The 12,720-nt window shown below is 41.5% G+C and overlaps 2 protein-coding genes across 4 annotated transcripts; one reads left to right on the top strand and one right to left on the bottom strand.

The window, feature by feature from the left end:
• The first annotated feature begins 1,443 nt into the window (after positions 1 to 1,443).
• Positions 1,444 to 4,302, top strand: mettl21a (methyltransferase 21A, HSPA lysine). The gene is made up of 3 exons (XM_080758460.1): positions 1,444 to 1,681; positions 2,258 to 2,369; positions 3,592 to 4,302. The coding sequence occupies exons 1-3, from the start codon at positions 1,535 to 1,537 to the stop codon at positions 3,990 to 3,992; spliced, it is 660 nt and encodes a 219-aa protein (XP_080614586.1). The 5' UTR covers positions 1,444 to 1,534; the 3' UTR covers positions 3,993 to 4,302.
• A 468-nt stretch (positions 4,303 to 4,770) lies between these two features.
• Positions 4,771 to 11,806, bottom strand: LOC308311669 (cyclic AMP-responsive element-binding protein 1-like). 3 transcript variants are annotated; one of them, XM_080758457.1, is made up of 8 exons: positions 11,691 to 11,789; positions 9,032 to 9,132; positions 8,480 to 8,626; positions 8,073 to 8,173; positions 7,848 to 7,987; positions 7,579 to 7,752; positions 7,027 to 7,171; positions 4,771 to 6,636 (listed from the first exon to the last, which is right to left on the bottom strand). In XM_080758457.1, the coding sequence occupies exons 2-8, from the start codon at positions 9,122 to 9,124 to the stop codon at positions 6,492 to 6,494; spliced, it is 945 nt and encodes a 314-aa protein (XP_080614583.1). In that variant the 5' UTR covers positions 9,125 to 9,132; positions 11,691 to 11,789; the 3' UTR covers positions 4,771 to 6,491. The 3 variants fall into 3 exon arrangements, with proteins under 3 accessions (XP_080614583.1, XP_080614584.1, XP_080614585.1); XM_080758458.1 differs by lacking the exon at positions 9,032 to 9,132 and having other exon boundaries at positions 11,691 to 11,806; XM_080758459.1 differs by lacking the exons at positions 8,480 to 8,626; positions 9,032 to 9,132 and having other exon boundaries at positions 11,691 to 11,792.
• Positions 11,807 to 12,720: the final 914 nt, after the last annotated feature.

The raw sequence follows: 12,720 nt of genomic DNA on the forward strand, positions 1-12,720 counted from the left end.
AGAATAATTATTATATTATTATTCTTTGTAAAAGTGAAAACCACTAAATATTACCATTACTCATTGTTTTACAACATATTGTAACGTTTCACCCACTACTAGTCCTACATACTTACACCTAGAAACCCCATTCAAACCTATTTAGGTTCATCCTACGGTGGACATGTGTGCCTGAAAAGGAATCTTTGAAATGTTTCATAGTTTTAGAAATATAGTGCTTTCAAATTTGAGACATTTATAGGCAGATAGTGGCACTTCAAAAAATCACTTTCACCTAGAAACTCCATTCACACTTTGTAAAATTCAGCTTACTGTGGAAACACATGCTGGAACTTTTTACTTTGAAATGTTTTGTAGTTTCGGAGTTATGTAACTTAAACGCCCAATGCATTCTCAATGGCAATAGAACAAACTTTGGCATGCTAACCCATGAACCTATGACCCTCACCAGTCTGGCCCCTGTCTGGAAAACAACCCCCTTCCCCAAAGGTAGCTCCCTCAGAGGAGGGAGTTATGGCCAAATATCACAATGCGACAATATCATTATGCTTACAATATTAAGAATTCTGTTTTAAGTTAATAGTAGTGGTAAAATGTAAACTATATTTTTGGGGTAGTTAATCATTCAGTCTATCCACTATTGAGAGTATGTTCTCTCTTTAATTACAGCAGCAGTATTTATTTTAGAAGCTTAAGTCCTTGTATCAGTTGGTCTTGAATAGATTAGTAAAGACAATGAGATATACAGAAGGGGGCTGTAATGCAACTATTAAGGATGCAAACTGCCTTAATACCCCATGAAGAAGAAGGATCAGTAAATCTTTGATCCACAGAAGGGGTCTAGAGACAACAAGCCAGACTGTCTATTAAGCCAGGCTTGCTGATCCCGGCTCGCCAAATCCGCCAATTCTGAGCCTCGCTTGGCTTTAGTGGAACGGAATAAACCAGGCTGTAAAGATCAGGATTTAAAAAGCCTGGCTTTGGCCTATATCCTGGATTAGTTAATCCAAGATTCGTGAAATAGGCCCCCAGGAACCAGATAGACCACAAACACAGAGCACAGTAGATGGCACTATATCACCATGCATCTATATGTACCCAAATAAACCTACATAATGTTCACATATACATTTGCCGAAAGGTAAGTAATAAAATAGAAATAGAAAATAGAAATAGAAAACTAGAAATAGAAAATAGAAAATATCCATTACTGGGACAGTTACAATGAACAATATATAAAAGATGCATTTTGTGAATTCATCAGTGTGATTGATGCCGACAATGATACAATTATATGGAACAAAGCAAAAGATCAAAGTTATGAAATGGACAAGTGGTTCTGGTTGTATGGTCCAAATTATTGCTCTGATAATGATGAGTCTTGCCATTGTTTGGTGGTATGTCACGTGACCGTGTCACGTGTTGCAGCCCGTGTCTGTCTGTGTAGACGGTGTTATTACTGTAGCTGTATTTTCAACATTGATTGCATTGCAGGCAGCAGATAGTATCAAATCAATCCTTGACTGTTTACAGTATGGCTTTGGTTCCATACGTTGAACACGCCGTCCCTGCACTGTCCAAACTGCACAATTCATCCGCGCAGTTTAATTTCGTCAACCAGAACATCAGCCTCGCCCAGGACTGGAAGAAGCACGGGGTGGCAGCAGTGGTCTGGGATGCGGTGAGTGTTTACCGCAACAGGACCCAACACAGCAAATGGATGGAAGGATTATTCTGTGGTTCTCAATCATTATAGCATTTGTTTCTGAAAGTGGGGTCCGGGGAGGGGAGGGTTCCAGGGGATCCCCAGCTAAACTATGTTGGCTATTCAAAAATAGCATGTACATCCGCAATCATTTTTCCCTTTCTATTTTCTTCTTTTAACACAAACACAAATATTCAACTCTGGGGGTCCCTGGAAAAATAACCTTATTTGAACTTGAAAATGTTTGAGGGCACTGACACCTCATTTACCTGTATTAAATAGCATTTATCTGGAACTCCAATCTGTATTCTGCACTGTAAACTCCTCAGTGTTACATAGACAGTGGTATATAGACAACAAAACAAAACAATCTCAGGTTCCCCTGCACCTCTATCGGTACATTTAAGAATGAAGCACTATTAACTATGCCGTTATAGTACTACTAACGCTATTGAAGGCTGCATTGAAAGAGGCTCCTTTCTCTTGTTTGGGTTAATTTGATTAATTTCAAGCATTGATTTCATCGTGTGTCATGTTTTGCCTTCACCCCAGGCAGTCGTTATGTGTATGTACCTTGAGCTGGGGCAGATCCAGATCAAGGGTAAGACGGCCATTGAACTTGGAGCTGGCACCGGACTGGTGGGCATTGTGGCAGCTCTGCTGGGTAAATAAATCATCATCATCACCTTTATTTATACATTATACTCAGAAATACAGTTGAGGGCAAGCCCTCATTTTCAATGTAGCCGAGGTTACAATTCACAAATAACAGTCAAAACAATACATCAACACAACATTATAAAGTAGGAACTTAAATTCAGAACAACCAGTAAAATAAATACATTGAAGCAGGAGCAATCACAGTGAAAAATGTTCTGGAGCATTCCTTTGAACTGACCGAAGGCTGGCAGAGAGCTCAGTTTTAAGGAGTTTTGAAGACGAGGTTGGGCCATTGACAGAAAAAGCTGTCTTGCCCAACTCTGTCTGAGCCTGAGGAACCTTGAGCCTTAAAAAATCACTAGAGCGGGTCTGATACGTGCTATTGTTCAACAGATATAGTCAGAGAGCATCCCAGCAATGGCTTTATATAAAAATAGGTGCCAATGCTTATCTCGCCTCTCAGTCACAGAGGATAAACCTGTTAATGCATACATCACTTTGCTGTAGATAGATTTGTTTATGTTTAATCCTGCGGGGTTAAAGCTAAATCTGTAGCAAGCAGATTTAGCTTGTAGATCGACTATTTTTCTGCACACGACCAAGCATAAAATGACATGTCTTAGTTCCGCTGGATCTCTTCTATACTGGTCCATCCTTAACATTTTTGTCTAGTTTTTATTTGCTGACGCAATTGTCAGTATATTTAGTTATGTTATATAACTGTTTTTATTTAGTCAGTGAAAAACGTTGGTCAAGGAACATTTTGCGTCATCGTTTTATCAACATAATTATCACTGATATAGGCCTATGTACAGTACGTACAAACGTACAAACTATCACCACACATGCATCGTTTGTCTGTGATGTGAATGACATATGCACATGTATGTACAGTATATGTCTGTCTCATCCGTTGCACCACGAAGGCATGTAAGTTGCATACAATTTAGGCATTTAGCAGACGCTCTTAATCCAGAGCGACTTACATTAAGCAAGAACAAAAAGCATGGGGAATACATCACATAAAAACATTTATCATGAAACATGCGTAAGCTAAGAAAGTAACAGTGGAATATATATAATTAAACTATACATATAAGCTATACATCTATACTACTATGATATACATTATGTACTATGACGTGCTATGACTACATACAATGCACTTATGCTGTTTACATAACATGCTAGCATGTATACGTCCCTCATACGTCCCTCCCTTCCAGGTGCCAACGTGACCATCACTGATCGGGGACCTGCCCTGGAGTTCCTCCGCGCCAACGTGAAGGCAAACGTGCCCCCAGATGGCCATGGATCAGTGGTGGTGGTGTCCGAGCTGACGTGGGGCCAGGACCTGGCGCGGTACCCGGCCGAGGGGTTCGATCTGGTGCTGGGGGCAGACATCGTCTACCTGGAGGACACCTTCGCGGCATTGCTGCGCACAATTCAGCACCTGTGCTCGGACACCTCCGTGCTGCTGCTGGCGTGCAAGATCCGCTACGAACGGGACACAAAGTTCCTGGACATGCTAAGGCGGCACTTCGGAGTCGAGGAGGTCTACTATGAGAGGCAGAGGGACATTCACATCTATAAAGCCACGAAGCTGCCTTCCAGGAGGGATCTTTGAGGACTGTTTGGAAAACCTTTAAAAACAGAGACTATTTTTCTAACCGACTCTACTCTAGGGTGGTCAACATTTCTTTCCCAGGGGACTTCATTAAAGTATGCTAAGGGCCACACATTGGACAATTTGAATTGAAACGTGAAACATCTAGTTCTGAATTATGCCAAAAACATAATGAATTTGGTAGACAAACTAGACATAACAGATTGCTTTAAAATAGGCTATTTACCAGAGCAGAAAACCTATGGCCATAGACTTTTCTGTTTTATTTTATTTTTGAGTGGTGAAACCACTCCAAGGAACATGTCCCAATGTCCCAACCTATGAAACCACAGGCTTTCTATTGCTGAAAAGTTGCAATGCGATAATGGAAGCCATCGTTCTCACGATAATAAAAATCTAAATATTGTTTTGAAAGAAATCAGGATTTAAAAAAAATATATATATATTTTGTACATTTTAAAATAGTTCAACTAGCTGATCTACAAGCTCACATGTAGATGTAGAGTGGCTAGTTGAAATATTTTAAAATGTTTTTCAAAATAGTTTAAAAAAATGCTAAGTTTAGGTATAAGATATAAGATATTGCCCAGCCCTAATGCAGAGGCAATACCTCAGTGCTTTAAAAATATATATATATTCTGACAAAGATTACCAGAATCACATTTATTAACAGCTGCCAAAAAATGTAATATTTATAGAGATAGCTCTAATATGATTTGCTCTTGTCATACAAGGTGGTGCCGACATTTAGAGATACAATGAATACAAAACAAATGAAAATCGCAACGTTTTTCAGTTTTCTTTTAAAGGCTACCATGACATTATATAATAAAAAAATAATACAATATGGCATTCTGTAATTAAGTCATGGACAGAACTACATGTATATCCATCTTAACTGCTGTCAAGTCAGGTGGCCATTCAAAACCATTAAACTACCGGCAGCACTTTATTCTACAGAACTACTTCCAGAGTATCTTATAGATGTACTGGAAGTCTGTAACAAAGTATTGGCAAGTTTTCACAATTCTTGCACTTCTAAACCATTTGAACAGCTTTATCAAATGCATAGTGATGGCTTAGGAAGTGAACAGATATTGCGTAATTCCCAATTCCCCCAAATGACCTACATAAAATCGAAGTGTAAATCTGTGGCGGGGTCCGACTACAGTATACAGCCGAAATGCGCATACAAGACCTTTTTTCGAGCTTTAAAGACTACTCATCTTGCCATGGGTGCATGAGATGAAGCCGTCCAATCGGGATTAAATGAACTAAGATTGTATATGGCATGCCATGAAAGTGCATGTGTCACTGCATAAATGTAAGTCATAATTAGCATAGTAATCTTTCCAGGTTGCCACAGCATTCCATTACTGACTTTGCACTGCAGCGTTCAGCTTCAGAACAATACAATCACAAAAGTAATTTTCTGTGTTACCTCTGCCTTTCACAAAAGGCAGCAATGCATAATTTTGTGCATAATGCACATTTTCAGCGATGGTTTGTCCCCAAATTTTGATTAGCCACTATGTGGCTGATGGGTTAACTTTTCATTGTGTACAAAGACTAAAGGCTGAATGGGGGAAAAAATGCATCTGAGAACCCAACCCTTGATGTCACACAGTCCAAAAGCATAATTCAAGATACCCCTCCAGTCATAAATATAAAATTAAAAACAAAAATGTGTGCAAGCCAGAGCCCAACATTTCGTATGGTTTCCAAGTTTCATAGTGGATCAAATCCACAATTGTGTTAGCTCTAAACACCTGCCATTAAAATGTTTAAAGCTACATTAAGAAAAACATTTTTCACCAAAACATAATATTTCGCTTTGTTTTTGTTCTCATCTTATCAAGGCTGGTAAATATTAACGTAAAAAAGCCAAAATGGCATTATGCAAGCAGAAAGCGCATTACAAACCAAACATAGCTCAGAAAGATAAAACATCTGAGACACAGCCGATCTATAGTTCAAAGTGTTAGTAGGTAACAGGCATTAATGCAATAGCGCAGTTACAATTACAACCTCACAAAAATGATCTAGAGTCATGGGGAGGCCAAACTTTTTTTTCCATAGGCTGTGAGCAATGGGGGGTGAGAAATAAGGTTCGCCATTGCTGGTGATGTTGCCATAATGTTCTCAGGCACCAGTGACACCTAGTGGTGGAGTGAATTAAATTCAGCTCCTACCTCAGGCTCACATCATCTCCTCACAAGAACCATGGTTTAGGCTTTAGGCGAAGAATTCCCTTACTCCTCGATGGTTCTTCACGCCGCTGTGCCAATGATGATCAACAGAGGCTTTCAAATTATTCACATGGGGCAATCTTGTCTTTTCCCTCTATTCCTGGTTATTTTTAAAGACTTAGACTTAGTCTTGTATATTTAAAAAGAAACCAAACCAAAAAAAAAAAACAGTAGAAAAAGTGAGAGTTGTGTACTTATGCTCTGTTCTGAGTCTCTGTACACAAGGCCAGGCGGGCGGTGGGTGGCCTTTCTAATCTGATTTGTGGCAGTACAAGTCTTTGAGGGCTTTCAGTTCTTCGATGAGCGTTTTGTTCTGGTTCTCCAGCACGGCCACGCGGTTCTCAAGACACTTGACGTATTCTTTCTTCTTCCTGCGGCACTCGCGGGCAGCTTCCCTGTGTGACAAAAAAATAATAATAAGATAATTAGACAAACTTTCTCCTGGACACATGATGAGATGATGCGAGTTTCAAAGGGACACTTTTCAGCCCAAATGTTCTAATTCTAGTTCAAATGTAGGGAGAACAATACTAGTTGTGGCAAAAAAGACCCTGTCTTGTGTATTTCTGTTGACATTATGAAATGACTCCTATAATTTCACTTCATCAAGCATACATAAAGTCTAACAAGTGACGTAATGACATTTTTGCCACCCTATGTTAGTGATCTCCTCACATCAGACCAGCACATATTAAACATATTAAAACATATTCAACAGCACATATTATACCAACGTTGTTTTAAGTGTGTCAACCTCTAGTTGTATTGCCTACAGTGACACACACCTGTTTTTCATGAGGCGCACCTCCCTTTTTCGCGTCACCTCCTCTGTACCACCTCCTGTGGGCAATCCCGGGGACTGAGCCATGGTCATGGTGGTGTTTGAGGGAGCCGCGCGGATCTGGTACGCCTGGACATCTCCAGACGCCGCTATGGGAAGGAAACAAACAGTCAAGTTGAACTCTCCCTCCAGTCAATTTCACCATGCATCGTTCCTCCTGATTTTCTAGGTCAATTTACAAAGTTTATGTAAAAGGTGAGTGCAAATGACCTCTCACAAGCATTGTTGACTCTCCGCTACCAATAAAATCCTATCTAATGGCCTGTATTATATTTGACAGTGCAATCATCACTCTGGACGATGGGACTGGGAAACACTTTTAGCCTGCACATAATTATCCATTAAATATATAATATATACATTTTCTCCAGTCTCTGAGTCTGTGCCAAAGTTTTACAACCCCTTTTAAAGGGTAGATAATGTTGTTTTAAGCTGCTTCAGATATCTTTTGCAGTGTTGTAGCGACAGTATATCATAGAAAAGGAGTACCCCCCACCTTGTACAACAACTTGGTTGCTGGGTACCAGTATTTGCTGCCCGTCACTTGTCTGAGCGTACTGCAGGATAGTGGTGCCAGGCTGTGCCCCAGCAGCGTTGGTCATGGTCAACGCCTGAAGGCCGTCTGTGCCATTACCGGACAGTTGGATGGCTCCACCCTGGGTTATGGCAACTGCAACAGGACAACGACAAAAAATAATGAAAAGAAATGACAAAGCCGATTTCGTCTGACAGTCTGACAGAGTGGAGTTTGGCCGGGTCGCTTACTGTACTGGCCACTGCTTGTCTGGTAGATGGGCGTAGGCATGGTGACTGTAGTGACGGCAGGGGCCGAATCGTCCTCAGACTTCTCCTCCTCGATACGAGGTACTGCCGGGGCGTCAGAAGATAGGTCGTTCAGGATCTTCCTGTAAACCAACACAAATAGCATCCTCGTTTATTATCTCGCGTAAAGCTACTATTGTCATTGAAATTCAGATTGAAAAAATGTACCTGTACGAGGGGCGTCGGGACAGGATCTCCCTCCTTTTCTGACAGTCAGTCACACTGTCCACAGACTCCTGGGAGTCGTCACTCTCACCAACAGTCGAAATCTGCACAAGGTCAATGAAAAACCACAACATCATGTCATGTCTAGCTTGGAGACATGACATTCGCCCAACAAGAGTTTGTCCAACCAGGTTTTCAAATTCAAAAACATTTCCTGTACCATCCAGATGCGCCACTAGTTTTCGGAGAAAATAAAACACCTAACCTAACACTATGTTCTAACAGCTTGTCACAATGAGTAATCGCAACAATTAAACAAAAAAATGTGCTGATATTAATTTTTAAACACTTTCCAGCACCTGTAGGTTCCCCCGAACAATAATATACTATATATTTTTGTCCTCCCGCACCTGTACAGTCTGGACTTGTGGGGACTGGATGACTGATGGCTGTGCGGCCTGGATTACACCATGCACCTGGACGGTTTGCCCGTTGGGCAGCTGCACCAGGGTAACTGTTGGTCCACTAGAGGACATCTGAGCTGCTGCCATAGACACCTACAACCAAACACAATTAATGACACACTCCACGAACACAATGTGTAGTAAGTGTTGATTTACTTTAATGGAAATTTCATTTTGGGAAAACATATACTGTAATGCATTTACGAAAGGCGGTGGATTTTCAACCCGCTCATGACACCAGCGAAAGAAGCGCTTTTAAGCCGCCAGGCGCTATGATGACACTCTTTTTTTACCACAACCTCAGGAAACCCATTCCTAGGTATCCCACAGAGACATATAATTTGGGCCTGGCAGCTTCTGCTCTCACAATATTTGGTGCTCCTCGTTGGCAGCCACTGCTCTCACAATATTTGTGTTCCTCGTTGGAATTAATTTGTTGAATATTTTGTCCTTTACATTTGTTTAGGTTATAAATATGTAAATGCAGCAAGTGTGTACCTGTGCAATCTGTGTGGCAATCTGCTGGGCGTCAGACTCAGAGACCACCTCTTCACTATTTTGTTGGGCTTCGGCACCCGCCTCCATGGTCATTTAAATATCTAGAAAGAGTATAGGACACTTTGTAATAAGTGTGTGTGCTTATAGAATTGTGAACACGCATTCCATCAGTAGCTGTGGGCAGCATTCCATTTCGGGTTTATGATCGGGTCGGGAGCGACGTCATGTTGTAGTATTGTTTTGTAGTCGTCAGGCAGGAACATTCAATCAGAACTTTCTTTTCCCTCAAACCGAGTTTTCTCAATAAAAGCAACAGGCTACGAGAGCTTTTATTGTTATTCTTCCGGTGTGAGGGAAAAGGAAGTTCCATTTGATTGTTCCTGCCTGATGACTACAAAACAATACTACAACATGACGTAACGATATCATCCGCTCCAGACTGGTTCACAGTTCACACGTCACTTTTGTAACAGAGACCAAGCTTTCCTCCGAGGTGGAAAGCCTGGTGAGGCGAAGTTATTCAATCAGTGATTGTAAACGTGGGGATCCCCCAGGGACCCGTGTGAGGGGTCCCAGGGTTCCAGTGTGGGTCCCCAGCAAAAACAAAACCTGTTATGTATACCAGCTATACACCAGCTATTTGAAAATAGCCGGTATAAAAGCTCACGATGCGACATGCTGTGAGCTTGTTGATCCATTTAGAAATATATAGATATTTTAACACCAATCTTGTATGGGTCACAACATATTTTTAGATAGGGGGCCACGGCCCCTATCTGCCAACCATTGCATTAAAGCAGCATGAACTTGTATTAATGGTTAAAGCATCAAGCCCCCTGTGTCTACGAAATAATAGGAGGGTGTGGCTTTGCTCAACAAGCTAACAACAATAGCCCATTTATAAAGTATTATGGCTTAGTATCACACCATTTCTGAGGGAAGAGCTAAATGCTACCTTAACAGTAGCCAAATCAAGCAAAGAGTCAAGACAAAATGCCTCGCAATGAGCTTTAAAAAGACTAAATATTTATTATGCAGCTTTTGAAATCTTTGAGCTTGTTTAGAACTTATTCTGGCCACAGCAGCAAGCTAATGCTAACTATGACAAGCATGCATGCTAATGCTATATATGTCCCACTAAATCCGTATAGTAGGCCTGCTACAGCAGCAAGCGAAAGCCAGCTATGACAAGCTAACTCCATGCCCATGTACAGTAGGAATGCATGCTACTGCCACTGCCAAGTAGCACAGCATGCTAGCTACAACAGATAGCGAAATCTACACAGTACAGTAGGACAGTGGTTCCCAAACGTGTTCATGTCAAGGACCCCCACATCGACATGTATTAGGCCGCGGACCCCCCATTTGAAAATAAATGCCAGACCCTCAGTTTGACATGCTTATTAGCCCATTTAATGGAATTTCTATCTCTGAGACCCCAATTTATATCGCAGTTAGTTTAACTCTGAGTGTACAAAACTACAAATGCTTGTTACAGTCAGAGTTACCCCATAGGGGTCCATTTAGTTCCAAACTATCATTTAGCTGGGGACCCCCTGGAACTCTCTCAAGGACCCCTGGGGGTCCCCCGGACCCCACTTTTGGAACCACTGCAGCAGCAAGCAAGATAAGCTACGGCTAACTAAATCATTACATTCCAGGGACGCTAACAAACTGAGGCTAGTTAGCTTAGCAGTAGGGGGGTACGGTACGACACGGCACACAAACATTTAGAAATAACGTTTATTTAACTCGGACAAAACATCCAAAACACTTTATTCATGGTGAATGTATCATGTCAACGCGGTCTGTGTGTGTGGTCGTATATATTATAAATATAAACTACAGATGACAAATACTAAAACGAATAACATGACGTATTTTTTTAAATGGGAAAAATGTCTGTCGAATGACGTAATACTTTTAACTGGGGGTAGGACGACGAAATGTGTAAATAAACAACAGAAGGAGCCTATAGTTTGCAACTGAAACAATTAAGTGTCGAGGAGGACATTGCATTTCATTGAAAGCTTTTATTAAAAAAAAAAAAAAAAAAGGTTACCATATATACAATGGGTTTTCTTTACTTTTTTGCGATCGACACGGTCGTATCACGAAGTATAAACGGCATGGAGGGAAATGTCTGGATACTATACTTCGTCGTACGACAGCACGGCGCCGTGAAAATAGCAGATCTACAAGCTCGCAGCGCATCGCGGACGGGACGCGCTGTGGGCTTGTATATCTGCTATTTCCCCCGTAAACTATAACAGGAGAAGACCCACTTTCACTGTCCGGGCAGCAGGTTGACGTTTGAATATGTTTCCCAAAAAAAAAAAGTTTACAAGAGTTATAATAAAGCTACCAAAACAAGTACATAATGTCTTTCAATTTACGATTCATATTTGTTTTTAATTAAGGGGCAAAGGAATACGTTTCAACTCCCATATTATTTATTATAATTACATTTTTTTTAAGTCTCAGTCTCGTTGCAAAGACCCACTGACTCATTTATGTGTGTTGTCTGCAACACCGGGGCCGCCATGATAGCTTCTTTGTGCTGGATATTTTTGTGCTAGTCTTCTACCAACTCATTGCGATCAGCTTTCTCTTTTAGCAAAAAAACATGGGGATGGGACGATGGCGTGTATCCTCTTACCGACACGGACTCGCTTCGTCACTCCCGGCCGGGTCTCCTCCGGAGCTCCACTTTTATTCAGGCCGACACGTAAGAGACCGCGTCAGGCTACACCTCCGTCGCGTCACCGAGAACAACAACACGGAGAGGAGGACGAGGAGGGATAGACGTCGACGACAAAATCATCAGCCTGCCCTGATCTGGCTGGGCTTGCTCCCCGAGCGGGGCCCGAGTGCCGGCGGAGATGCACGACGTACGGGGAGGAGCCGAGCGCTGGCCGGGGATGAACGACGGGGGCCGAGCCGCAATGGTGGAGATCAGAGATCTATCTTCTATAGGCCTACCAGTGGTTCCCAAACTTTTTTCATGTCAAGTCAAGGACCCCCAAAATGATACTAATTAGCCTGCAGACCCCCATTTGAAAATATGTGCCAAGGAAGAGGAGACTTTTACAGCTTTACAGGGCCTTGACCTGAATTGGCTATATGACCCCCTATTTATTGGCATTTCTATCTCTGGGACCCCAATACATTGTAAAATCAAACTTAATCTAACTCTGAGAGTGTACAAATGGAACCAAATGGTTCCATTTTGTCTGAGTTACAGACAGGGTCCATTTGGTTCCTATAACTATAATTTAGCTGGGGACCCCCTGGAACTCCAAGGACTCCTATAGGGGTCCGCGTACCCCACTTTGGGAACCACTGATCTATATGACTCTGATGGAAATATAGTTTCATTGATTGATTGATTGATTGAACATTTTATTCAGTTTGTAGAATGGGTAAAGTTCAACAAAAGTGCAGCAAAATCTGCTAAACATTAGTGTCTTATATTTTCAATTTATCAGAACATTTAAAGACATACACACTTCTAGAAACATATAGGGTGGAGGTGCCTTTTTTACAAGGGCCAGTATTGAATTGCAGGCCGCATGTGCTCTTTGAGAGCTAGCTGTTTTGAAGGAGTCTAGGGATTTTTGATTAGATTAGATTTATTTGATATATTCATTCATGATACAACTCATAGAAGGGCAGTACAGAATTATCAG

The sequence above is a fragment of the Protomyctophum bolini genome, assembly GCF_963924005.1.
Source record: "Protomyctophum bolini genome assembly, chromosome: 24".
NCBI lineage: Eukaryota > Metazoa > Chordata > Actinopteri > Myctophiformes > Myctophidae > Protomyctophum > Protomyctophum bolini.

Coding starts and splice junctions, on each gene's coding strand:
- mettl21a (XM_080758460.1), top strand. CDS start 1,535: ATGGCTTTGGTTCCATACGTTGAACACGCCGTCCCTGCACTGTCCAAA. Junction 1,682..2,257: donor CAGCAGTGGTCTGGGATGCG/GTGAGTGTTTAC, acceptor CCTTCACCCCAG/GCAGTCGTTATGTGTATGTA. Junction 2,370..3,591: donor CATTGTGGCAGCTCTGCTGG/GTAAATAAATCA, acceptor CCTCCCTTCCAG/GTGCCAACGTGACCATCACT.
- LOC308311669 (XM_080758457.1), bottom strand. CDS start 9,124: ATGACCATGGAGGCGGGTGCCGAAGCCCAACAAAATAGTGAAGAGGTG. Junction 8,174..8,479: donor CACAAGTCCAGACTGTACAG/GTGCGGGAGGAC, acceptor GACCTTGTGCAG/ATTTCGACTGTTGGTGAGAG. Junction 7,753..7,847: donor GACAAGCAGTGGCCAGTACA/GTAAGCGACCCG, acceptor GTCCTGTTGCAG/TTGCCATAACCCAGGGTGGA.